The 27,188-nt window shown below is 41.2% G+C and overlaps 2 protein-coding genes and 1 long non-coding RNA gene across 4 annotated transcripts in view; 1 reads left to right on the plus strand and 2 right to left on the minus strand.

Moving 5' to 3' along the window:
• Positions 1–945: 945 nt before the first annotated feature.
• On the minus strand, positions 946–16,232 carry trpc1 (transient receptor potential cation channel, subfamily C, member 1). Its single transcript, XM_044025698.1, has 13 exons — positions 15,541–16,232; positions 14,320–14,474; positions 13,367–13,468; positions 13,069–13,271; positions 12,057–12,188; positions 11,687–11,882; positions 10,550–10,886; positions 8,240–8,379; positions 7,511–7,660; positions 2,443–2,627; positions 2,140–2,341; positions 1,604–1,798; positions 946–1,475 (listed from the first exon to the last, which is right to left on the minus strand). The coding sequence occupies exons 1-13, from the start codon at positions 15,704–15,706 to the stop codon at positions 1,248–1,250; spliced, it is 2,391 nt and encodes a 796-aa protein (XP_043881633.1). The 5' UTR covers positions 15,707–16,232; the 3' UTR covers positions 946–1,247.
• A 664-nt stretch (positions 16,233–16,896) lies between these two features.
• The window catches only part of LOC122769540, a 62,415-nt gene continuing 52,123 nt past the window's right edge, over positions 16,897–27,188 (minus strand). The window contains exon 5 of one of the 2 annotated variants that reach the window (XR_006360439.1): positions 16,897–17,561. This is a non-coding gene — a long non-coding RNA (uncharacterized LOC122769540). Of the gene's footprint in view, positions 17,562–24,050; positions 24,463–27,188 lie in introns of those variants that run through there. The other variant, XR_006360440.1, reaches the window with a different exon arrangement.
• chst2b (carbohydrate (N-acetylglucosamine-6-O) sulfotransferase 2b) lies at positions 19,330–22,233 on the plus strand. The gene has a single exon (XM_044025851.1). It carries the CDS (start codon positions 19,891–19,893, stop codon positions 21,286–21,288), a length of 1,398 nt encoding a protein of 465 aa, XP_043881786.1. The 5' UTR covers positions 19,330–19,890; the 3' UTR covers positions 21,289–22,233.

Genomic DNA, 27,188 nt, shown 5'->3' on the forward strand with positions numbered 1-27,188 from the left:
AACAACAACAAACACTAGCCACAAAAAAAACTAAAGTAAACTAAAGAACTGCCGCCTTCTATTAATTTAAAGGGGAGTTTAAGATTATTTTGTTATCCATCAATTTCAGTCAGTTAATCCCCTTTTACAGCCACAGATTAATAAGCAGTGTCATATTATGCATAGACCAGTCCTGTCCCACAGTTCACAGAATTATGTGTATTAATCAGATTGTTAAAAATGTCTGCGTGCACATCCCCTGATGGCCCTAGGAAGTAAAACAACAAAATATTTTTGCCTTATTTTATTTTGATGTTGTTGAGTGCAATGTAAATTAAGATTGGGATTTAAAAGGTTGATTTAATGACAATATGTGGCAGAATAATTCATATCTCTACATCTGACATTATTAAATGTGGTGATTAAAGTGCAATATTTAATATATATGCAGTACATGACTTTTTTAAAGAAGATTTTAAGGGTTTTTATGTGAAACAATAATTTTTTTTCAATGCTAAAGCTCTGACTTAGTTTGTTTACAGATGCGAAGCACCCCCGTTAGTGTACGTCATTTTACCCACTGTCAATATTTTATGAGGAAGATGTGTGAAAGGGAAAAAAAAATATTTTCATATGAAAAGGTCTGTGAATATTATTTATACTTTATTGTTCTCACCTGCTCAATTAAAAGTTGTGTAACGTTTTTTTTCCTTGTGTTTGCTCGTCTTTGCTTTCAGCGAGAAAAACAAAATTGGTCAGTTGGGATGAGTGAAAAAAACCCCCAAGGTATGAGCTGCTAATCATGAGACTGGATCAAGGTGTGTAATGTGACTCTCACGTGGACCGGACCTGTAGCTTTGGTCGGCCGAACAGCTGACAGGTTTCTGGCTTTCAGAGACAGAAATCAGCGAGTCTCAAAATTAGAACTTGACTAAAACGGATCAACAAGTAAAGCCCCAGAGGGTCAAAACTTCCAATATATCTTTATTTGAATTTCTGTTGAAAACAATGGCTGTCTTTATTTACAAAAAAGGCTGAATAGATAAGACAAGGGGAGCTTATTCTGAAGGCTTTGGTGGGGAATACATATTTTCGGAGTTAAATTCCAAGTTTAAATGTCGCCTCTGTGTCTTAAAGGGCAGAGGGTCAGTTGTTTTTTTTTTTTTGCACATGCTCAGGTCACACAGCAACCCAGACAAAAAAGAAGCAGATATTCTGTAAAGAGGAGGGAGAGAGAGAGAGAGAAGGAGAGATATCTTGTCTTTGTTTTAGCTCCTCGGGTAGAACATGGCGTATTTGGACGTCCGGAAACCTAGCAGGTCTCGCATCTCGTTGCGGAACTTTGAGAGGTCCTGGCGCAGGTCGTTCAAATTCTCCACCGTGGCCTGGTCGGTGCTCTGCATCTTCTGCCGCGTGGAGGTCAAGTAGCGGTGGACCAGACAGCACATGATCTTCTGGTAGTTTTCATCACGCTTCTGCTTCAGGTTTCTCCATTCCTGATTGGAAAAAGAAATGAAATGAAGTGAGGAGAAAGGATGGAATTCATCCATCCGAGAATATACACAAACTGCACTGCTGGCTGCCATTTTCCAACCGCAATTGTGTCTTTCTATCTATCTCTCACCTTCAGGCTGTTCTGTCTCTTCACCTTGCCTTTTGAGGTATGCGAACAGATCCACTTGCTCATGCTGGTCACCAAGTAGCACACCGTCTTTGGGGAGGGGAGGATATTGAACGGTGGTGGCAGGGTGCACTTGTCGTCGAAGTAGCTGAGCCACAGTTTGGCCCTGGCAAACTTCCACTCCTTGTCCTCGTGATTCTACAGCCCAACAGCCGCAAAGAACAGGAATGTGAGAGCGGTCACACACACACACACACACACACACACACACACACCGAAATCCTACAAATGCAAAACCACTTTTTTTCTGTGGAAATCCTTGAGGAGATACATTTCTTTCCACAATGTTTTATTGAGCATAATCAAAATCAAACTGTGGTTCAAAGGAGAAAGAAAATGTGCAGCAGGCTTCCAAAAAACTAACAATTTAACATCTGTGCAACATTACAGGGTGAATTAAATCTGAACAGTAAATGAAAACAGTTTAAACAGTTCCTCAAAAGTGTTGAGAAACCAGAGCAGAACTTGTTTGAACTCACAGCAATTTGTCTGAAGCTTTTGTGGAGCATCGCCACCAGGAGCTTGGTGAGCACGATCACGACCACGATGTTGTAGGTGCCGATGATCATGGCACCAACGAAAGAGCGCAGCTCCTCTGTTAAGCTGATGCGGGTGACGAAGAGCGCGACGTGCGCCAGGGAGAAAATGTACCAGAACAAAGCATAGCAGGTGCCCATAAACCTGTAAAAACAAAAGAAGAAGCGGACAGTTAGTAGGTTTCTGGTCAATAAAATCTAACATGTCTGGACGGTTTGAAATGACAGACTGAGGTTGGCCCATACGTGTGGAATGCGTCGTTGCTCTGTTGCTGGCAGAAGATGCCCTCGCAGTCATTGGGTGAATTCTTGTCCTTGTTTTTCTGGTCCTTTCCGTAAAGCTGAGTGAGTCCAATGGTGAAGGAGAATAACACCAGCAGGAAGAGGCCCAAAAACTTTCCAAACTCCTGCAGCATCTGACCCATGGAGATCTGGAGAGAGATTAACTTATTATTTTCTTTTCTGTTAAATATTTCTGTTTGGGACTGATGTAATCGCACGGACGTTTTCTGGCAGCGATTAAAAGCAATTGTCGATGTAGTGGATGCCAGGCGTGATATAAAACAAGAAGTCTTTTAGTGCAACTATTTATTATGATGGTAAAGGTTAAGATTAAACCAAGTCCCATCATGCATTTGGAAGCATCTAGAGCTCGATTTTGCCTTTGTCGATACGTTTTGGTTAATGTTTGAAACTTATTAAAAACTCTCAGTAGACATTTGGACTTGGAAAACAAGTCCAAGTACCAAGTACAGTTAGTAAAAATATGTTTGTTTTCTCCTCTTTTTATTTCACAATTCAACACATTCAATCTCTTCAGACAGGACGTGTTCTGCTCATATCGTGCGTCTTTTCAGGCTGACTTTAATTACTTTTCATTGACAGCAGTGATAAGACAATGAATGCCAGCACAAGAGAGAGGAAGGAATATGACATAATCGATTTCCTAAAGTAGCGTATTCGCTGTCTACATTTGGCATTTTCACAAAATACCGTTTCTGTGTGGACAGAACTCCTCTCCGACAAAAGAAGTATGCATATTCATTTTTTCCATGTGGACGGCCCCATAGTAAGAAGTGCTATCTAACAGCTTGAAGAACCTAAATGGAACGCAGCCAGTGTTTTTAACTAGTTTAATTAGTTCCACCTGTGCTGTTCCTGCCATCATAAAATAGTTTGGACAGTCGGCACAACTTTTTGAGTGTGATTTTTTGGTACCTATTCAATACTTGGATAGATGCAAATCTTCTGACTGCTTGCAGCTATTTCTTTTACCCCCATGTTCTTGTTTAGCAGTGATTCCCTGTGGAGTCAGGGAAAAAAAAAAAAAAAGACATACTCTGGCAGCTGCAGTTTTCTCACTTTACCTGAGGGAAGGCAAACATGGAGGAAGCCAGAGAGGGAACCGGAGGACAGAGAAGGTCTTCTCAGTCCAATGGAAATCCACTATTCATAGAAACGAGTGGCTTATCCGTTGACTAAGACCTAGTGATTCTCAAACAAGGTCGGGGCACGCTCGACCTTGCAAAGCACATACAGCACACACTAGTGGCCAGTGTGAAGGATGACCACTGTGGGTGCACCTCAAGGTGAACGGCGACTGGAGTGTTTGCACTGAAAGCCAGACTAGTCTAATGGGGTGATTCATCCTCTTGTCATGTCTAAATCCCCCCAGTGTATTTGTCTTCGACTTTGCACACATCTGATTTAGGGAGCCGAGGGTGTTGCCTGACTAACGTAGTTACTGTACAAACAGAGCAGGAATGCGGAAGGTCACTATAGCTCTTAACCTTGACTGGAAACGGCGTCTGATGGTACGTCAAACACATCCGAGGACGCACAGACACTTTGTACTGAACAACCTCACACAGCTTAGCTTCTGTTTGATCTATGAGAACAGAAGCAACATCATTTGTATGGCGCATCCGCCCTGACTGAGGAAGCGTTTGTGTGTATACACCAGCAGGACAGGGGTGGATGGGGGCAACAAGCATTTATCCTATTGAACAGTTTACAGGTGGGTTTTCAAGGGCACTTCAGAGCTGATAGACTTAACCAGCATTGTGTGAACTCATTTGACAGTGGGTTTAAATGTAACGCACATTTGTTAACATTTAAAAGTGACACACTACAATTTTAACAGCCGATTAAAGCACAGTATACTGTTGTGGTTCTTCTCAATATAAAAACAAAAAAGTACTTTAGCATCTTATTCTACCTGATATACCAAGCACTTTGCATTTCCAATGCTCATATTTAATTTTATTTCCCTTATTTAAATGCTAATTATTTTTTCCTACCCATAAATACACTGATTTCCACTTAAACGAGATGTTTTTGTCACAGTTCATTGTGGCCTCAGAATATAGCAGTTTCAGTTAAATTTGGTGACATTAACACTGTGAATTTACCCTGCTGAAGAACCTGGGTAGTATTTCTGCAGTATGTACTTTGGAATGGGCGGAATACAGTAAAAAAAAAGAGAAAAAGACTCATGTTTCCTGCGTTGCCGTTCGTTATACGAACACATGGGTTAAGTCTGGGCCATGAGTGAGTTCACTGGTCATAGTGGATTTACACAGACACATATTCACAATTCTCAGTCACTGTTTCCAACCTCAGGAGGGGGCACTGACCGGCAGACATGTGAGCTGGCCTCTTTAGGAAAAAACAGAATCAAAGAAACTTACATTACTGCAGCCCACATAGTACTGACTCACTGTCTGTCTCTCCCTGAGTGTGTGTGTCTTTGTGCACGAGTGTGTGCATGTGCATTAAAAAGGGAGGCGTGTCTGCCATGTGAGTGTCAGCGCCGGCCACACACACACACATGTATTTCCAAGGCTAATCATTTTTCCATCCCACCAAGCCAGACGGTGATGTCACAGAGTGAAACAGAGGGGTGAGAATAAAAGGAATGAAGGAGAGATGGAGGAGATTTAAAAAAAGGCACCTTAGTGTTTTATAAGTCAACCACAAACAGCTCTTTGACTTAATGACAGGAAGGTATCTCCACAAATAGACTGACCTCACTGCATACCTGGTGTTTTTTTGCGTACTCGAGTAACATATGGGGGGAACGTTAAACGCTACAGACTTTACAATCTGACTGCCAGCTGGTTGGATCGCGCACGATATCATCATGTGATAAAAAAGAGACACTGAAGACACTGAATTGTTCGAGGAGCCCGAGCAGAAAAGAAATAAATATGTAAACCAGATTTTTGGCGAAAAAGATTTTCTGGGGGAAGTTAGACAAGCAGCGACATAGACGGAGACTATAAACAAAGACTTTGTTATGAGAATCAAGTTATAAAATACAATGCGTTGATGCATATTTGACTGTCTCCGCAAAGATGGTGCAGTAGAAACGGCTAACAGTCTCATGATTACTGGCACCATTTTACACATATTCACTATTTTTATGAGCAGCAGGAGAATATTCCTCTTAAAATATGCAGGATCAAGCAAACATACTGCATATATGTATACATCCTTTTCTACACTGCTTATACTTTTAAGGAGAATTCCAGGAGTTTTTAACCTGTGTTCTTTGTTTATAAATGTGTGTGTAATTAAACAGTACCTACAAAAACCCTTGTCTAAGTGTCTGACAGCACTGTTGGAGCGAGAGACGTGAGAGTTGTTACGGGAAAAATGAAGCAGCAAAGCGAGTGAAAACAAGCACTTTTAGTGCAACGAAACAGAAAATGTCGCAGTTTCCCTGTAGGATTACACTGTAACGTTTACCGGCCATGTCGTGGCTGCAGGCTGAGACAATCTAGTCGACCAACATGGAGTTCTTGTCAGTAATATTATACACTCAACATATACTGTACAGCCCATGGAAAGATATGTAAACACTAAATTAGGTGACCTGAATGGATAAAACCTAAATGTATTATTGCAAGATCTGTGTTTTCTTTTGTTAAAACATCCTTTATACATAGCCGATCAGTACAAGTGTACTGATAATCATTTCCATACTCTTATGCAAATAAAGGGAAGAGATTCGGATTCTATTGGCTGCCAGACATTGAGGCAATCCGACACAGACCTTCCAGGATTCACATAAGTTAACACTTTACACTTGGATCGTGCATTTTTTTCATTAGATAAACATCTGCTCTTAATGTGCCACAGCCGTATTGATTACAGTTTAGATATTTGTTTTTGTTGTCGGAAATATTCGAGAGAAAAGCCAAGTTTGCGGCGCTGCCTGGTCCACAAATAAATCTACTTAGCACGACCAGCGTACTGATGATAAACCTTTCAACTTCCTACCTTTATTCCCCCACAGCCAAATTTGCTGTTCATTTAGCAACAGATCAGACTCACTGCGTGTGCCAGATCGTTATTGACAATGACGGAATGGAAAGTGACACGGAAGAACAGCGTTAACTCCCTTTTGTGCCGAAGTTGTTTGAGCAATCCCTTTTGTTTAAAAACTTGTTGATGTTGACGATGGAAACAGTTGTGATGCATATTTGAACAAAGCCGTGACTTAATCTACTGCCTCAGTTCACTGTGCTTATACTCATGATGATGGTTCGATGCTGCCGAGCACAGCTGGGGTGATGTTTGGTGTGGGCTCACACTTCACTGAGAGATGTGTGAGTGTTGTGTGATTAAATAGAGTGATAGAAAGGGAAAGTAACTATTTAAACATCAGTGTCAGTGCATTTACATAAAAGTCAGATTTTAGGTGACAATAATTAGTTTTTTCTTAATGGCACGTAAACAAGTTAGTCTGACTAAAATTGAGCTAGTTTTAGTCGGACTAACATACCTGGATAATTTCGATTCATAGTCCGATTACTCCTGCATGTATATGCTTAGTCGGACTGGATTCGGACTTGGCGTTCTTTGCATGCACCAAAATTTCCTTCCCGGTCTTTGACCCGGAAGTAGAAGGAGTTGAAAGAAATATTACAGCTGCTCTGTTGTTCTTTGGACAACACAGCAACCCCAAGAGCCGTAATTGATCTAAATTATATCACGATTAACACGTACAGCAGCAACATACAGAACCACAGTACGATCCATCTCACCGTCCATTTCGCCTGTTTGTTTTTCTGTGACATAAAGGTCAGAAGGAAACTGATTCAATAAGCAGTAGCTTATAGACAGACACAGCGCCACCTACAGGGTTAGGGTTAGGGTTATTTTCTCGGACTCTGCAAGTAGTCTAAGTCTTAGTCGGACTACGACCTTAGCTCGATTAAATTGTGCATAGGGAGTGATGCACTTTTCTTTCATTAGAAGAATCTGAATGACTTGAGTGTAAGCCCCGCCCCCAGCACTGCTCTCCTACCTGCAGCGGCCCCAGTATGGAGCTGGTGGTGTACATGAAGAAAAGTCGCAGGTAGCTGAGAACGTTAGCAAAAGCAAACAGGCCCTCAGCCACCAGCAGGGGATGGATGGCATCCCAGTTCTTCCTCTCCGTTTCCTTCTTATCCTTGAACTGCAAAAACAAACAAAGACAGTCACAAACAAGCACAGTGCACAGGAAATGACCCACAGTGATGCTGAGGACAGATATGCTGCCCTTTTCCTGACCTTATAACAAATAATTTGAATGCAACCTGCAGTGGTTTTTATCAAAATAAAAAGTCATTTAGGAGAGTCACTCTTCTAAATTAGGGCCAGACATTTAGGAAGCTTTACTTGCAGAATCTGAAAATATAATACACAGAGGAGATTGGTGTTTGCATCTTTTCTGACAACTATAGTTCCGAGAGCCCTGTTAGTTACAATCTACACACTAGACTTAAGAAGAAAATATAATTTATGGATCTTTTTAACTACATACAGTATTATCCTCTTTTGAAATGATTGAAAATGATAAGACATGAATAAATACAATGTGTCGATGAGCTTTAGAAGTTTCTGTTCAAATGTTCACATGTAGTATTCCTTTGACTCTGGTATCGGTAAAGCTAACATTGGATGAGTAATGTGGAGGTTTAAAGAAATAGTGAAATATGTTTCTTACATTGCATCAATCACTTGGATCTAAAGAGTAGAAAATGTGTGTGGGTACCTTGCTATGAGCAACGATCTTGAGAGCAAAGGTGGCAAGATAAAGGGAATTCATCACAAAGCTCAACTGGTTCCTCGACTCTTCCAGAAAGTCTTCCAACCCTTCGTACCACAGACGCTTCACGTCCGACCACACCATCCCTGTAGGAGAGCGGGAATACATCATCACCACACACACATGAAACACGTTTTTTTTTGCTGTCAACAATTTAAGAAGTGCTTCAACCCAAAGTCATCCCTCAGTGAAGGGGACAGGAATGCATGAGACGCAGCGATCGAAGATTAATGTGCAGAACGCGTGTCATCCGCAGGATTTAGAGAGGTGTGAGGAATTTAATTAAGATGTTTATCTGCGTTTTTGTTGTACTCCACTGAAATTTAGTCGACACAGAAATTGAGAGTGAACGCTCAGCTCGAGCTAGTTACACGTCCTTTAAGCCTTGAGTCACAAATCATTAGTGTAGACTGAACCTGACTGATCTTTAATTGATTTTTGTGGTTTCATAAACAATCGGGGAGCAGAGGATTTGACAGGCATTTGGCACAGGAATCCCCCTTTTTCATACAGGAGTTGTTTCCGCCTCTCTGAATAATTCCCATGCAGCTGAGTAGACTCTTGAGCGTTATCACTATGGAAAGAGTGAAATTTCAGACAGCGCCGAGACACAACATGACACATACTGTATATGCGGCGCAGAGACACAGTCTCTCAGAGCATCTGATTTCCACATTAATGTGAGGCGTCTGTGTCGGGGGAATAGCAGGATGGAGGGGAAAGGAGAAAGATGAGATGCGGGGTGCGGACAACGACAATGCAAAGTGTGGTGAGAGTTGAAAGCTGCCGATTTGCACTTGTGAGTGCTGTCTGTTGACATGCAGCACATGTGAGGGCTGTAATAACTCCTGTCCACATCCTGATAACATTTGTACATGGTTGTCTGAGCGGGGTAATTGTAAGCTGCCTTCCATCTTTGATATTGAACTCATTTTGAGGAGCATGTGAGTGTAAAATCTGCACCACTGCATCTTGTCGTGCACTGAACACGCTTTTACAATGGGACAACTTTAGAGGGGAAAAAAACTGCTGAGCTTGTTTAAATTGATCTTTAATGATGTTCTTTTGCAGCACTTATGAATTTTAACCCCTCTTGCGAGTTATCTCATCCCATGGAAAGACCCATTACACTCCTCTCTAGTGACTCAACTACTGATCCCCCTCCCCTCCTGCGATTTGTGGAATACTTTGCAAATTACACCACCGCCATCTTCATACTAGTGAACAGATGCTTAAACATCCTTTTATAAGCTGCCAGGTGCAGTTTTGGGGATGATTTATCAAACAGACAAGGGAGTGACAAAAACTAATGGTGCTGTGGTTTGGCAGAGAGTAGCAGGGTGATGCAACCATAATGCAAATATCACTGCTGAGAAGGAAGAGCCATTAAAGCAACTGAAAGATCACACTAATGGTTTCTTTGCAGAAGAGGAAGGTGGAGTGGCTTTTCCCCCAGAGAAACCCAGAGTGGGTTTCCCCCATGATTGTCTCTGTGTGAGTATAGTTCTGCACGTATGTGTGGTTTTGTGTGAGCTGAGTGAGGTAATACCATCGCTAAGGTGGGTACACGGGGGAGAAAGATGAAGTACCAGCTCTTTTCTGTAGAGCACAATCAGAAGCAGAGCTGAAAGATTTAATCTAGTCAAGTCATTTACTATAGAAACATCACTTTGTCATGTTCTGCTCGATAGGATTATAGATACAGGATAGTGGACTTTATCCTGGCTACAATAAGAATGAATAATTTTCGGTCGAATGTCCAATTAAATTGTAGTAAATCCTGCTTTATATATTGTGTTTTTATTTTCAATTCTATATCACCTATTATAAAACTGATAACTCATTTCATATTTGACTCAAAATACATAACATGATAGTTACATACTGTAAATAAATACTGCATGCATATGACTTTTAGGGGTGGGCATGAATACTCAATCATTTGTTTTATGATAAAATTAATACTAAAATATTAATACATTGATTAAAAAAGGTATTTTCTTCAGAAATTATTAGCTTATGTGTGGTACATGTATTATCACAAGGTGGCAGCATCAGCAAGCATTTGGTTAGCGCACAGGTAATTGCAAAAGTGATTACATTTACAAGGTTTCTTGAAAGCATCTTGAAGCCTAAGCTCAACACTCTGTGAACCCTGTATTCCTCTCATTAGCTCTTTATGTGCTTGTGTTTTTTCTTGTAGTGAAGATTTGGTGTAGGTTTAGCAGGAGCAGTAATGCTTTTGAAAAAACTGACCTATGATCCAAAGGATGAGCATGCAATCGATCATCTCCAGCGCAGGACCCATGGTGTTCTTCATGTCTTCGTTATACACCAGAGAGTAGAGGTTGAGCAGCAGCAGGAATGTCATGTAGGAGGCGCTGTGGATGATGAACTTGACAAAGGGCGTGTGGATGATCTGGCCCACACGTGAACGTGGCACCAGAAGGTAGCAGACGGAAAGCAGCGGCCAAAGCATCGCCACGCTCAGCACTGTGGCGATCTTCAGACAGGTGTGCTTGCGCCGGTAGCTGGCCGTCTCTCCGAACCAGACCGTGTTGAGGAACTGCTGACAGTTGGACTGAGCCACAAACTGGAACATGAGAAAGTCGTTTTGATCTTAATTACTCTGAAGGAATATATTTGGTTCATGTGCTTGATGACTTTTGTGTCAACAAGTTAAAAAACGGTTCCCATGTTTATGGAATAAACTGATTATCAGAGGGAGATTTATTGCAATCCACACCAAAAATCTAATACGATTAACCAAATTATCAAATATTGTAATCATCAAGTGCCATTTCAACAAAGTGTACATGTAATATACATGTATATTATTTTCTGGTTTAAGATCTTCTACCTGCACCACAACAAATACACAGATAATGAATGGGATGTGTTGATTGTACTTAAAGGTTTAAATTGAGTCTATTAGATACAGTCTATGAATTAGAATGGCTTTAAATGAGTATTATATAGAGTAATTACTGAGAGCTGATGTAAGTGTCTTCTATACGTCACTGTTCTTTCTGCAACAAGAATCCAATCACAAATATGGGGTATATATAGGGCAAGCAATTAAAAAAGAAAATAAATGAGGAGTGTTCTGAGGTGCTGCTTTAAAGAGAACCTGATCCGTGTTATCGCCTCAACAGTAAAGGGTATTATGCTGTTAGCTGTACTGTGATATACGAGTCCAACTATTTACTCAGCTGTACATTGCCCCACAGCTTCAGACTTCAAGCTCAGGTTTGTCTTTGGACTGCCGTTGCCTGGAGGAAACACTTCATCCTGTCAAAGCCATAATTCCCAAAGACACGCGGTGGCGTCCTGTGGATTATATACAGCTGATATGGTCAATATCTCACACGTTGCAGTCTTTGCTGCTCTTACCTCTTTTTGGTTGTACTTGATGGCCAGCTTGAGTCGGCTGAGGTTCATGCGCTCCTCCAGCAAGCCTCTCTTGTCGACGTGATCTTCGTTGGACGTGTGATTCAGAATAACTTCGAGCTCTCGAGAGTTTCGAGCCTGTGCCAGCAGGTCCTTGGCAAACATCTTGCACTGCTTTGCCAGCTCCTCATAATCATTCCTGGAGCGAAGAAAAGGAGATGAAATCAGTCAACATGAACTCCAATTATCCATATCTGTTCCAAACTATAAAGGATGAGGTTGTACAATATTATCATTTGCACGTGTGTGGACATACAGTATGCCTGGATTATATTGTTTCAAACATGACTGATTGATGTGCAGCAGTTAATACCTGAACTCCACCTCAACCAGACTGAGCTCCCTGAGGTCTGCACTCAGCTCAAAGGCTCTGAGTATGGGATCTTCCTCGGTCAACATGATCAGCGAGGGGCTGGCAAGGCACCGATAGATGTCCAAGCGGAACCTGAAGAACGACAAGTGATGAGGACGTAGAAGTGATGGCAATAAGAGGATGGCGGATTAGAAATGAGAAAAAGGGATAATGGAGAAGATTTCTTTGCTACTGATGCAGCTGCCTCATTGGTAAAAGCTTCGACCTCGATGTTGTATGCCAGCCAAACTGCAGACTGATTCATTTAGTGTACTGTGTGGGAGGTTACACTCCCCTGCAGTGAGAATAAAATGCCTGGCAGAGGAGATCAGCAATATCTGATGGTATCATAAAACCAAGAATTACAACTTCCCAGAGGAAAGCCTGCTATCTCTGGTGCTTTTCTTTATCTGTGTTTGTAGAAATGTATATGTCAGTGTAGAAAGCACCACTTATGTTGTAAAATATACAACTACACTACTGAATAAATTCCTTTAACAAAAAAAAAAGAAAAAAAAAAAGCCAACGATGACATTTCCAAATGAATGTATCATCAAACACAAGGTGCTGCAGTGTTTCAGCATCGCTGAACACTTTTCTTTTGACAGATTCATGATTCATGGCTGTTTTCAATCTCCAACATGTCAGAGGAAGAAGCAAAACATTCATTACTTGAAATATCACACGCATCATCTGTGAAAAAGAACGTGATACTAACAGTCATTCAACAATATAAATAATATTAGAATTTACAATTGTGACCATTTGCCTCTCTTCTGTCTCCTATTTTCTTCCACTGTAAAAAATGTTTTTTTTGTGGACTTCTTCCTCACCTGATCTGAGGGTCTAAGGGTAGAAGGTGTTACTTGCTGTACTCAATGTAAAGCCCTTCGAGGCAATAAAGGTGACCTGACTTGACCCGGCTGTTTCCAAGTAACAAATAAATCAGTTCAACGTGACTCTTGAATTCTACCTGGAGTGCCGTAAGCTGTCCTTCTTGTTTTTGGCATTGCAGAGTGTGCACTCGCAGCCTACAGCATGAGGCCGCGGGAGCGAGATGTCTTGTTTCAGCAGCATGGTCAGGATCTCGTAATTGTTCCTGTGGGCAGCCAGGATGACTGGAGCCACGTCCATGGTGGTGGAATACTCTGGGTTCTGAATCCGCTGCATCAGTTTCTAGAAAGATTCAACAGACACAAATTGTATCAGGTTTTTTTTCAGTGTTTTTCTTGGAGGAGGAGGATTATTTGAGCAGTGAGAGGGAGACTAACAGCGATGGAGGGTTTGGACGACCGCCTGGGCCTGTGGTTGAGGAGGATGTCCACAGCTCCCACCACTTCAGAGTCTATGGCCACCAACAAGGCATCTGTCGCCTACAGACACACAAAGGCACGATTTAGATATGGAAAGCCATAGCACAGCAGTAAACTTACTTCACATCATAATAATCCCATACTGGTCAGAAATCACTGGATCAGCTATCAGATAAATGTGGAATTATGTCATGTTAGTGTTAAATAAAGTAGCAACTGGTAATGACGTCGTCACCCATAAGAATTCTGAACTCCTGTTTGAAGCCTTGAGTCACAATTTGGCCAGTGCCATTATTATTGAATGACATCAGCTGTCAGTCACACTCGTATTTGACATAAATTAGCATTTATTTTTGCCTCTAATTGGTCACATAAGACAACCCAAAACTAGTGATTGAGACTATTGAGAACATTTTCAGGAAAATGTTTACGATTGACATTATAAAATAAGAGAGAAGTACAGTTCTTTTTCACCCCCTGGTGGTTTTTAAGTATATTTTTACTTCTGGTTGGCTTAAGCCAGCAAAGCGGAAGACTATGTCTAAATGCAGCAGCATAAATGTTTAAAAATAAAAAACTATATAGTATTGATGTTGGTTTCATTTCATGTTGTGATATTGTCTCAATTCGTTGTAGCGCAGTATTGATATGGAAATATTCTTGTCAGGGGTTTTCTGACCGTTGTTGTAGTTGTTATAACATTTGGATTATTATTTTGAGAGTTGAGAGTTTGTAATAGACAATTTTGAGGAGGGAAAAACATTATCACTTGCCATTGCCACTAATCAGTCCTAATTGGTAGATGCTCAAACTTGTAGCATCAAAGCTATTAACAAATACTGTTAACTTTTGAACTAACATTATTTGCTGCTGAATGTGTGTCTGTGTGTGTGTGTGTGTGTGTTTACTACCTGGCAGCCATGATCCAGAAGCAGCTGCAGGATGTCTAAATTCTCGTTCTCGATGGTGATGGTCACGGCGTCTCGGCCCAGCACGTCCACGCAGTTGAGGTTGAGCTCGCCGTGTCTGTTCTCCTCGAGCAGTTTCTTCACCATGTAGTAGTCACCTGAGGAAGAATTCTGGCTTTATAAAAGAAGTGCAAGTATCATCCCGCGGATGTTTTTGTGTGTCACACGGACACAAACATCTTCAGGCATGAGGCCAACAGGCTGAGCAGCAGCAGCAGCAGTCCTCCTCAATAACAATAACATCTCCCTCAAAGGACAAGAGTTCCTGTTTCTGAGCCACGTTTAGACAGACTTTATATGGTTATACTTGCAGTTACAGCCTTGCAGCCTGTACTCTTAAAACATTTTGCCTGCACAATGTTCTCAACTTATCGGTGACACAGAGGAGCTGATAACACCAATATTTCTGTGTTTCCTCAAGTTGTTTTTGGTGTTCTATATGTTTTCTTCCTCTCTTCTTCCTGTTCTGAATCTCTTTCCACACTCCTTATTCCCCACGTTTACTTAAATATCGTGCCGTTTCCCTCGCGTTTTGTGTTCACTCTCCTTGTAAGGAGCTGTGGATATGTGCAGATATTCAAAGAAAAACATATCCTCCTCCCGTTTCCACAGCAGCCATCATCTACAGTACAATGTGGCATCGAAAAAAGCAGCGTGCTTTCAATTATTACCTTTCAATTATTATGGCCAAGAAAGGTCTCAGTCAATATCCATAATTATCACCATAAAATGTCAGATAATCAAATATTAGGTTTTGCTCCAGAGTAAACATTTCTCCAGTCTGAAGCAAAACATTCATAGCATTCAAGTATTATTGTGTATATATATATATATATATATATATATATATATATATATATATATATATATATATATATACATGAACTATATATCTATATATCTTGAACTGGTTGTCATATTGATGTTGAAGGGAAGTATTAGTGATACACACTGGTATTGAATTGCTGCCCAGCCCTAATGCATCAGGGATATGTTCAATGTTTTCCTAAGAGCCATTTTCTAAATATCACCCCCACGTTTTTTTTGGTTCACATTTATATGAAAAAAAAATTCACAAGAAAACCATACTTGGAAATGGACCTGTTCAATATTAATGATTCGAATATCACACCACATTAAGCAGAACAGAGATAAATAACCAACCTTTCTCGCATGCCAATAAGAAAAGCTTCTCATCCAGCGTGGTCTCCTCCTTCACCTCCCTCACGTCTTTCAAGGCCAGAAATTTATCCGGAGAGGAGGCGTCCGTGCCCTGGTATAGAGCTGCCATTATGACGGAGAGCGAGTACGGACAAACACTGATGTGCATCCCACTAGAAAGCGGCGACCATTACGCATGAAAACCCCCTCTTACAACGGGAATGACATGCGAGGAATCATTTTTTTCTGTTCGTCTGTCGCAGCGACGCAAACCAGAATCATCTAGTGTTGATGTTGTCGTCGCGCCTCCGCTGCGTCCTGGTGCGCGCTCCTGCTCGCTCTCTCTCCAAAAAAAACAATCTATGTCGTTGTAAAATTGAGTTCAAACGAGTGGCCGGATTAAAAACAAAACGTACACCATCTTCTCGCATCGCAGCATCCTGGGAGATGGTTTTCGGTCCTGATGCTGCTGACGCGCATCTTACTGCGCATGTGTGCTCCTCCACCTGCTCGTCCAGTCCACGTCGCAGGCGTAGAGCCTTGGTGCTTCATGATTATGTAACAAGGATGTTCCATGATTGTACTGAGGATATCAGGGTCCATAATATGCAGCATAATTGTGCAGATCCATGTGGTCTGGCACCAGAAATGATGTAGATTAGATTTTGATGTGCAGTGTGTTTTTGTGGGTTATGATTGATGATAAATTAACATGGAAACACACACTGATCATGTACTGCAGAGGTGTAAAACTGGCGGCCCGAGGGCCACACGTGGGCACCCAATGGAAAGCATACATCATTCCAGATCAAAACAATCACTTTTACTTTGAAATTCTATGAAATATCATCACCTCCATGGAATATTATGTTATATAAGACGAGACGCTCATTGGTCCCCAGGTCATTTGAGTTTGACACCTCTGCTGTACTGTATCTCAAAGGATAGATCAAAATCAATAGCACTCCTGTACACAGGACAAGGAAATAGTACATAATAAGGATTTTTTTATATATACATTTCATACAGTATATTTATCATATACTGAGTGGAATTGTGGGGATCAACATTTAAAGCAATATAAAATAATGATTTGGTTTAATACAAAATAGAACAATAAGCCACTTACAAATGTTGTTCTAAGGAAAAGGATAGGAAAAACGCAAAAGTTTATTGTACACAAGGTCAAAAGGGAGATGTATTTCTATTATTGGAATGATGGACTAGTGCAAATGTGAATTAAATAATGTGTACATGCCTTTTGATTTGTGGATAAATGATTTGTAGTCCTATTTTTGAGGGGAATAAGTTCATTAAAAATGTGTGCATGTGTACATACAAATGTGTCAGTGTGTAAATATATGAGCGTATCTTTTTCTGTTTTCTTTTCCTTTTTCAGATGTGTAACTTTTTGGGGAGGTCATATATGACAGGCATGTATAAGCACTTTGCTTTTGTCTGTGCTGTATATCTTTTTTTTTTTCTTCTGTTTACTAACCTATGGCCTTCTTGTTGTACAACAATGCTAACATCACAGCACATAATATAAAATACTGTACACATGTTATGTCTCAGTGTCATTTGATCAAGAGACAAAGGAAAGAAATCATCATTTCTAGTGTGTGTGCGTGGACATCTATAATATTGGACTGGCTACTTCCTGCAATGGATATTTCCATGTAGCTGATGGGTTTTGACATGCCTGGGTGAAACCATTACCCATGGATAATGAAGAGAGGGAGAGAGATGTCATCTGTGCTAGGATATTCAAATCGCTGCATATCAGTTCTCAACATGGGTGTAATAAAAAATAATAAAATGATTGATTTGGACAGAAATAAATGAGCTGCATCCACTTTGACTTCTTTCACAAAAACTCTGTTCTTTAAGTATCCTTAGAGATGTAAAGACAATGTGAAAATGTACATTACCAGGAGTGTGAAGCAGTTATGTGACATCCAGTGACGAGACTTGACCATTGACCTCCGAGGTCTGACTACTTGGAGCATGTGTACGACCGACTCCTGTTCATGAGGGAACAAATACATGACAGCATTATCAATTTTCATTAATTATGTACATACCTTGTAGGAAGATGTTTGCAATGTAATACATTACACACAACATTGTTTAAACAATCAATCAATCACTCTGTCCTCACTGTTAATGAGGCATCATCAAGCAGGCGCATATGTTAGCGCATATTAGGACCCTGGGGTAATTAAGATTCATATACAGTAGGAGCTGTTAAGATTTAATATGAGCATTTTAAATTCAGCTCTTCTCCATCCAATCACTCATATTCTACACAATAATAGTTGCACACTGAGAAAATGGTCATATATGTACCTCATTACCCAACAATGCAGTCCTCAATTAATCTTTTAAAAAAAAGTTATTTCTAAAATGCTACTACCAAATGTTGAAAAGTGTAAAAGTCATTATCATTCACTTTAGTTTGCCTGTAAGTCCAAATGCCATTTGAATGATGATTTATCATTGATAAATTCTAAATACAAATGCAGTCAAAGAAGAAAGAGAAGTCAGTTTCTTTGTCCTGACTGGAAACAGCAGCTCCAGCAGAGGGCAGTGTGCACAAAGGATCTGCAATGTGAGCGTCCATTGAAAACAAGACCACTAGATATTCTTCATTATTTACTGTGCAGTCTAATAATCCATCTACTTACTTACTATCCATACTAATCTCTGTTCAAAAGCGTGAAAACAAACAGCTTTACTTAATGAGCAATCTATCTGCCTGCTTTCAAAAAATAAGCAGGGCTTTAATATATACGTGTTTCAAGAAAAAGAGAGTTTTTGGTGTTACATACACATTTGTATGAATAATTTAGGTGCTACACAGCCTGAATAAAATCACCAACATCAGAATAATCCCACTCTGGACATGAGAAGTCAGTGGTCAAAGGGCTGAGACCTTGTGCTGCATCACTTGAACATGCTGTAATCCCAAACTGGCAAGTCACTCTGTAAAGATGACAGTGTCAATCTGAAGGAACATGTGGTTTCCCCCACCAGTTCAAACTCACATGGCCTTACAACTTCCCAGGGTTTTACACTTCCTGTGGAACAGCTGCCAAGTGTCACACACTCAGCCAAATCCACTTAAAAGCAGCGTCAGTCACTGGGATGTTTATCATGTCATAACATATCAGATAAAAGAAGATATTTAAAAAAAAAATAAAATTGTGTTTTTCGCTGCAGAAGTAAAGCAACTCTTAATTTAGTTGTTTCTATAATTGATCACAAAGATATTACCAAGAGTTACCAACACTTTTGATGAAAGAGAATATGTTTCCTTGACCTGGACTTCCCTCTTGAGGCGACTGTGGGAAACACATTTAATGTGAAATAATGATTATTGATTGTGTGGCCATGTACCATGAAGAGAACATAGATTAGAAAATGAATGACAGAACTTTTTCTTTTTTTTTTTGATTGATGAAAAACTTAAGTTTAAACAAAGAAGCAGTGTTGAAAAACAAACGTGGTTGGATTAAAAGGGAAACATTATTTTGAAGTCTTTGAGTGGCATTTGTTTAGAAGACAGTGAGGCAGACAGACGAGCACTGGGAAACAACAACAGCGGCATCTTGAACGTCTACCATTGCTGTGATCTATAGGAGCCAGTGTCGAGGCTGCAGGGAGACTGACGCGCCGCGCGTCCAATGGCGCGCGCCGCTGACGCACGACGCACAGATGTGGGCCAATGAAATCCACATGTGGGCGGGCCTTTCCCCCCCACTGCTCGTATTCTGATTTAATCCAGTGTGTATTACTTGGACGAGCGGAGGAGCAGGAAGAAAGAAGAGAACCTCACAGGCAGATGGTGATAACTGTGCTCGCCCGCTGCTCCGTTACGGCAGATGCGGAGTGATCCTGCGTCCCGCTCTGCTGCGTCAAAAAAGCGCCGCGTTTGTCTGAGAAGCCGCGGTCTTACCGGGGGGTTCATTGTTCTTTTTGAATCTTGGAAGGAAGGATGCCCGAGATGGTAACTGCGCAGGGATGCCTCCGCGGAGTATGGGCTAACAGGGCGTCTGTTCCACTGATGAAAGCCTCTCCGTTTTTGCTTTGAATAACACGGACCACCCACAGAATCCCTGCGCCGTCGTCTACAACTTCTCTATCCTGCCCGGGAAGAACATTGCGCACTGCAGTGAAAACTGGGATTTCGCCGTTGTGGAATTTCGAAAAGGTAGTGAATATATAATCAATTCAGCCGGCATTCAAATCCCTCATCTGTTCCCAGTGCATGGTACATTTATACATCCTTCACATTGTGTCGGCCACTGCTTGAGGAACTGTGGTGGTGAGAGCCACTCTCCGCGGTTACAGATGAGAGGCAAACAATATCATCAAGCACTGAAGTTGACAGCGCCTTGGGAGAAGGATGCTGGCTTTGGGAGGAAGCTTAAAACCTACAGGAATCATACCAAGATAATTGCACAGCCCGGGATCGTGATGAAGGTCCTGCGCAGGAAGAGGATTGTGTTATTTATGGCCTATTTCTTACTGCTGGTCCTCACTATGCTTAATTTGGCGAATTATAAATGGACGAAAGAGCCACAGCAGTGCAATCATCAGATGAGGAGCACCACTTACCAGAGCAGATCTGACATCCGCTACCTATACAGGCCCTCTCTGGCCAAAAAGAGACAGCTCATCTATGTTCTGACCACCTGGAGGTCAGGCTCATCGTTTTTCGGGGAGCTTTTTAACCAGAATCCAGACGTGTTCTTCTTGTACGAGCCCATGTGGCACATTTGGCAGAAACTGTACCCTGGTGATGCAGTGTCTTTACAGGGGGCTGCCAGGGACATGCTAAGCTCCCTGTACCGCTGTGATCTGTCTGTTTTCCAACTTTACAACAGCCCCGGGGGCAAGAATTTCACCTCGCTGGGACTATTTGGGGCCACGCTCAATAAAGTTGTGTGCTCCTATCCCCTCTGCTCAGCCTACAGGAAGGAGGTGGTGGGAATGGTAGACGACAAGGTGTGTAAAAAGTGTCCCCCTCAAAGCCTTAGACTGTTGGAGGAGGAGTGCCTCAAATACAACACCATAGTCATTAAAGGGGTACGCATTTTGGATGTGAATGTGTTGGCTCCACTCATGGAGGATCCATCTTTGGATTTGAAGGTGATACACCTAGTTAGGGACCCACGGGCAGTGGCCAACTCCAGGATTAAGTCCAGACACGGTCTGATAAGGGAGAATTTACAGGTAGTCCGCAGCAGGGACCCAAAACTTCGCCGGATACCCTTTGTGGATGTCGGTCACAAAGCCAATAAGAAGGACGGCTCAGACTACCACTCCATCGGAGCCATGGAGGTGATCTGTGACCGCACCTCCAGGACGTTGAGGACTGCCTTAAACCCACCGAGCTGGCTGAAGGGGAAGTACATGGCCGTGCGCTACGAAGACCTGGTCGAGAACCCGGTCAAGACCTTGCGGAGCGTTTACCGTTTTGCCAACCTGACCAGCATCCATGACATTGAGTCCTTTGCGCTGAACATGACCAGTGGCTCCACCTCCTCCTCTAAGCCATTCATAGTCTCGTCCAGGAACGCCACACAGGCTGCTAGCGCGTGGAGAACAGTGCTCAGCATTCAGCAGATCAAACAAGTAGAAGACTACTGTCACCACGCGATGTCTGTTCTAGGGTATGAGAGGGTCAGAACAGCTGGGGAGGCTAAGGACCTGAGCAAATCACTTCTGGCACACTCCAAACTGTGAATACATCTGCAACCACCAAAGACCTTTTAATTTAATATAAATTTTTTTGCATCGAGTGCCGTTTCCTCTTATTGTGGGATTTAATAAGCTTTACTTTGTTTGAGGAGCTGCGCTGGCCACATATGGAATGTGTCATAATTCTCTGAGCTGAATTGCGGTGGTATTTGAAGGGACCACTTCTTTTCTACTGGAGTGATGGATAGGTTTGACAGTACAGTACAAGGCCCATGAACGTGATTTCAATTGTGAAGCTGCACCTGTGACAAAAAAAACAAACAAACAACTGTATCTTGTTCATGTATCTTGTTATGATGATGATGATGATACTTCAAAGTGGATGTTTTGGGGTTATTTTTGAATGTTCAAAATCTTACAAAACTATTGTTTCTTTTCCAGTCTCCATACTGTCTGTAAAAGTGAAAACAGTGAATGAAAGACGAACAAAAAAACAAAGAAGCGATTAAAAAAAAAGGAAAAAAAATCTCATTGCTAATATTCATTTGTAAGATCTGGGTGATGTTGGAGACAATCAGAAAATTAGTATGTTGACGTGCCATAGGTAGAGAGGTGTGATACAGAGGCTACATCTGAACAGCATCTGTGCAATGTCTAGATTAAAAAAAAATGAATTGTGTTTTTAATTTTGTCACAGAATCCTTGTAGGAAAAACATTCAATGTGGCCAATGTCTCTCCAGTGTGTAAGCAGTATGTTCTACCATTTTCAAATGTTTACAATTGCTTGCTCTTATGGAAAACACGTGATCTGGGAATATTGCATCGAGTAAAGTTCACAGTAAACAAAAACAGAAATTGCATTTGTTTTGAAAAACCTGCACTGCTCTACATTTTATACCTGGGGAAAAAAGTGAGGGTTCACAAAAGTCAGCACACAAGGTGAAATTCACCTCTTTGAAAATCGAAATAAAATCTAATATGGGTGGCGACGAGTGGATTTAATCAATATTGCAATAACAGAAAGGCTCTGTAATAACTGTTCTTAATAATTCTAAAAATACACTCTGCCTTTCCTCCACATTTACAACCCCTATGCTGGAATTTCATAAATATTCCATTTACTTTTCCAATGCAAAAGGTGTCCTGTGGTGTTATCTTCCATCAGTCATTCCTGCGTTTGTTGTCACAGGGATGTGATTTTTATCCCTTTATCTCAAACTGTAGATTAGTAGAACACGGTGAGGCCTTTGGCATTGATGTGTAGCCCATCATCTGCGCTGTGGACATGTAGTTTGTTGTCAGACAGGGTTTTAATTATCACAAAAGTCTGTATTCATAAGTTCGTAAAACAGAAACATTTTGTGAAAATCAACCCATTTCATTCCATTTTTAAATGACTCTTAAATGTGAAAGGTTCCTCTAAAATAGGACAAAACCACGTGGACTCATCACAATCTCCAGTCTGTTGAGCCACATTCAAAGATAAGCTCAAGAAAAATACAGAAAATGAGAATGTGGTTTCATTGTTTTGCAGCAATCGAGAGCAGAGACATTCCACAGATGCAGCCATGCATTCGCAGCATAATGTGGGATGCCCTCAGTTCAAAGACAACAGCTTTCTCTAATATGAGGGGGATATCTCGCTATATGTATGTATATATATATATATATTTATATGTATATATACACATATACATATATATATATGTTCACAGAGCCAAAACCTTGGATTTGTACACAATAGCGGTCTCCACCTATGTAGAGAGGGGCGATGCATTCAGAGAGAAGCAAAGTGCAATCTATAATTGAAGAAGTCATAGAAAACCCTCATATGCTAATGGCCTCTTTCCAAAATGCTGTTAACACACTAAAGCAATTGGACATGTGTGTGTGTGTGTGTGGAGGGAGCAATAAATTTAGTGGAATACATTTAAATCACTTAAAAGTACTGAAGCAGAAAACAGTGCAATGAAAGTTTAATGAGGAGCTGGGAAAGAGCAGAGCAAAGTTGGCACAAAAATATAATTTCAAGTGATCTGGGGGGGAGAAAGTGGTTCTCAATGAAAGTGGACGTTCTTGAACACTTTTCCCCCCTGAAAAGTCCAAACCACGGCGTTGCATAACCGAGCAGAAACGGAGCTGCTTTGCTCATAATCAATGTGTGACTGAACATGTTGCATATTCACCCGAGCTTTTGCTTTACAATGTGAAAAGTACACGGTGTCACACATTAGTCCCTTAGATCTCACAGACTTAAAGCACCAGTGTGTAAGAATTTGGGACCTCTAGTGCAGATTGTATTAAAAAAACAAAAAAAATTCAGCCCCCTTTCCAAAAGTGTCAGGAAACTACAGCGACCTTCGCATACCAGACAGGAGTGACTCCCAACCAGCGGGCCCCCAAGTGTAGTTTATATACACTACCAGTCAAAAATCTGGACACACCTTTACATTTATTTGAATGAGGAAGTGTAACCAAACTTTTGACTGGTAGTGTATATAAAATAAGATGATGCAGAACTTTTACCAGTTTCTCTTAGGGGAAAACAACTACAGTTAAGGTTTTTTTCTGGCTTAATGACCATGTGCTGATTCTTTGGCGCACAGGAAGTTAACCGTTAAGGAAGTAAAGTGGAAAAAGACAATCTGAAACACACCCTGGCTCAAAATGATACATTCTCAGACTCTCATTAGACATTAAAAGTAAAGTTCAAGTAAATGTTTGTGCATTTTTGCAACAGAAAAGATAATATACAGCACATATAATACTATTCCAGACGTAGTAGATTCTTTCTTTTTTGGGTGGGTGGATGGTGGGGTGTACAGTGTCAAATATGTGGGTCAGTCAAGATTGTGATCCACTGCTTCTTCAATACACAAAACACATTTGGATACTGGAGGAAAATGACGATACATAATAGTAAAAAAAGGCCATTGTCTAATGTACATAAGGTGATTGTTCTTTAGTTTTTGACCCGCCCCCCTCTGAAAATGTCAATACATATAGAACCATTATGAGGGCCGCAAATGTGATTCCTGGTCGGCTTCTCTCGTTGTTTCCTGTCTACTAACCCCCCGTCACTGTGGGATTCAGGGTCATGGTCAGAGGTCAGCGATGGATGGTAAGCTTCACACCTCCCCGGTCAGAGCTGGAGCGTTAACAAGGCCCAGATGTTGCTCCACTCGATCCTCTCGGTTCTCACATCCGGAGTTCACCTACTGATGGAAGCAGAATCTCTTTTGTTTTCTCTCTGAGTTTATCTGGTTCAGTCCCAAACAGCTGTTCTTCATCCTGAATAACAATAACTAATTGCATCCACCCTCTGAAGACATTTACAGTATGTAGTAACACAAAGGGAAGTATCACTGTTTAGAGACGCATGGGATCGTAAGAGGAGGAGGAGGAGTCCGGCAAATAATCCAAAGCATTGTGAAAGAAGGACGTACGTGTTATCAGCAGCTTAAGATATCATTGACCCTGTTAAGGCATAATAGAAAGTGTATTAAGTGTCGGTAAAAACGAACAGGAGATGGGGGGTGTAAATGGCTTGTTTTAAGGTTTTTACAAATTTGGCCTCAGGCTGTAGCAAATCATAATTTTAGCAGCACTGCAGCACATCTCACAGGGGGCACATTATGAGATTATGTGTGAAAATAAGTGTTTAACTGCTGTACTGCATTTTATTCACTCGATGAGGATTTATCAGCGTCTTTTACCTGCTCCTTCAGTTCATTGTGAAATATTTATATTTTATACAGTAGTTAAACTACGCCACATTTTCTACCACCTCTCTCCACATACAGTCAGCCTGCTGTCATTGGAAAACTAAATGCTTTTCACTCTCAGCACAACACACTGCAGCGAGCTTAGTCATTCGAGCTTGAGGTGTTGTGCTATTTTTTTTTTTTTTTTGTTGCAGATTACGAAGCTGTTGGCATATTTAAAATCTGCTGGGTAGTTGTCTCAAGTCATAACACACTTCCATATTACAAAGAAACACTTTCCAGGGAGTGAGCGCTGCACAAGGTCAGGCTGGCAGTAAGCCAGGCAGAGATAAAAATAATTTACTCAAAGAGAAAAAAAAAGAGGTATAAAACAGGGTGTTATCTTGTTTCAGGAAAGCTGGGTCAGTCTTGGACTTGATTGAAACCAGAGGCAAGGTCAGAAATGGTTTATGAATGTGTTTAAGTGTGGATACAAAGTCGCACAGGGGAGGATATTTCTCATCGGTGTGGAGAACAGGAGAAGGAGGGTCGTGTTTTGGGACGACAGATGTTGCACGTAAAAATCCCCTGGAGCTGCAAAACAATAAACACCTGTGAAGGTATGTAGTCACATGATAATACGGAACTCCCGCTGCCACCTCCTTTTGGAACACATTACAGCGCGGTATAATAGCTTGGTGTCCGTCTATATTGTAAAACACTTCTCAACTCATTTTTACCTCAAAAATGTCAAACTAATTAAGTTCTGGGAGTAAAACTCATTATGTTCTTTACAAGGTTGTTTTTTTTCCTCAGTAAAAGTACATATATATGTGTGTGTGTATAACAAGGAGGAGGAAAATGATGAAGTGCTATTTGGCACAAAGCCTTGTGTTCTGGTGCTGTTGTCAGCAATGAGAGGTGGGAATCATGGAATAATGGGCACTGTTCTGCTATCTAACAGAGTTTATTTATAAACGTTTCAAGTGAGTGACAGAAGGACGGAAAAGAGGGACAACAATTCCACAGGAGTGAGATGATTTCTTGTTGCCATTGTAGCCTGCTGTACCACGCTGACGTAATACTAGACAGTGAAAATAATTACAACTGCTATAGCGGTTTTGTGGTGCACAATGGAGTCAGTTTGTGTGGGTGTGTGTGTGTTAGTGGAGGGAAAAAAAAGGTGCTGAATAGTAGTAGTGTGTGGCGGTGCAAGCAGAAGTGCTGCTTCAGCGTCCATCGCGGCGGCGTATAATTTCCTCCCTGTATTTCCCCCGACACGTCCCCTTTCCCTGACCTTTCACCAGCTACTGTAGATCAGCAGAGTTTACAGCTGTTTATATTTAACAGTAATGGGAGAGTGGGAAAAAAGAAGAAGAAACTACACTCAAATTCTCACAAAAATCTAATCAAATGACAAATGATATCCAAAATTGGACCAAAGTGCTAATGAGGGTGAAAACATACACATAAAAGCCAATAAAAAAGCATTTAAAAACAGCAATTATATTGGGAGTTTCCTCCCAATTTCAGGAAAGCCAGACAGCATAATAAAAGACTGATTAATTTGTAAGACATGAAGAACTCATTGAGTCCACATACTCGCACATACTCCGTCTTTGTGAGGACACTCATAATGTAGCATAAATAATCATAAATAATCCTTAACCTAACCCAAACCTAATCCCAATTCTAACTCTAACCATAAAATGAAGTCATAACCCCGAATAAGCCTTGAAATTGTGAGGACAAGTTAAAATGTCCTCACAAGATTAAAAAGTCCTCACAGCAGACTACACACACACACACACACACACACACACACAGTCATTATACTGTGGTATACTCAATGGTATAAACAAATACAGGAAACAATGCAAATGTTAACTTCCAGTTAATCTCCTGTCAGTCATACAGAGACGCAGCTAACCACAACACGCAGCCATCGCAGGTCTCTTTAACACGGGGCGGCCTCTGGGACGCCAGAATCAAACAACAACATCATCGCTTTCCAGCCCCTGCAAACCACAGAGTACAAACCGCTGCGGCGGGGAAGATCAAAGAGACTTTGATGTCCATTAAAATCAGCGCTTAATAGTGAAATGTTACTTGTAATGAACCTTAAAGCCGGGCTGACGGGGGAAACGGTGAAAGGAGGCAGCAGTTTGCCTGCAGCATGAGACGCCAGCAGAGCCAGGTTGAGGCTTAATTATCTGGCAGCGGGATCCAGACTGGGACTC

Source organism: Solea senegalensis, linkage group LG1 (assembly GCF_019176455.1).
Source record: "Solea senegalensis isolate Sse05_10M linkage group LG1, IFAPA_SoseM_1, whole genome shotgun sequence".
Lineage (NCBI taxonomy): Eukaryota > Metazoa > Chordata > Actinopteri > Pleuronectiformes > Soleidae > Solea > Solea senegalensis.

What these genes read in the sequence shown, in the direction of transcription:
- trpc1 (XM_044025698.1), bottom strand. Translation starts at nt 15,706, where the DNA reads ATGCACATCAGTGTTTGTCCGTACTCGCTCTCCGTCATAATGGCAGCT. An exon ending in CTGGTTGAGGTGGAGTTCAG is followed by an intron (nt 11,883 to 12,056) that starts GTATTAACTGCT and finishes TCTTCGCTCCAG; the next exon opens with GAATGATTATGAGGAGCTGG. An exon ending in AGATCGTTGCTCATAGCAAG is followed by an intron (nt 7,661 to 8,239) that starts GTACCCACACAC and finishes TTGTTTTTGCAG; the next exon opens with TTCAAGGATAAGAAGGAAAC.
- chst2b (XM_044025851.1), top strand. Translation starts at nt 19,891, where the DNA reads ATGAGAGGCAAACAATATCATCAAGCACTGAAGTTGACAGCGCCTTGG.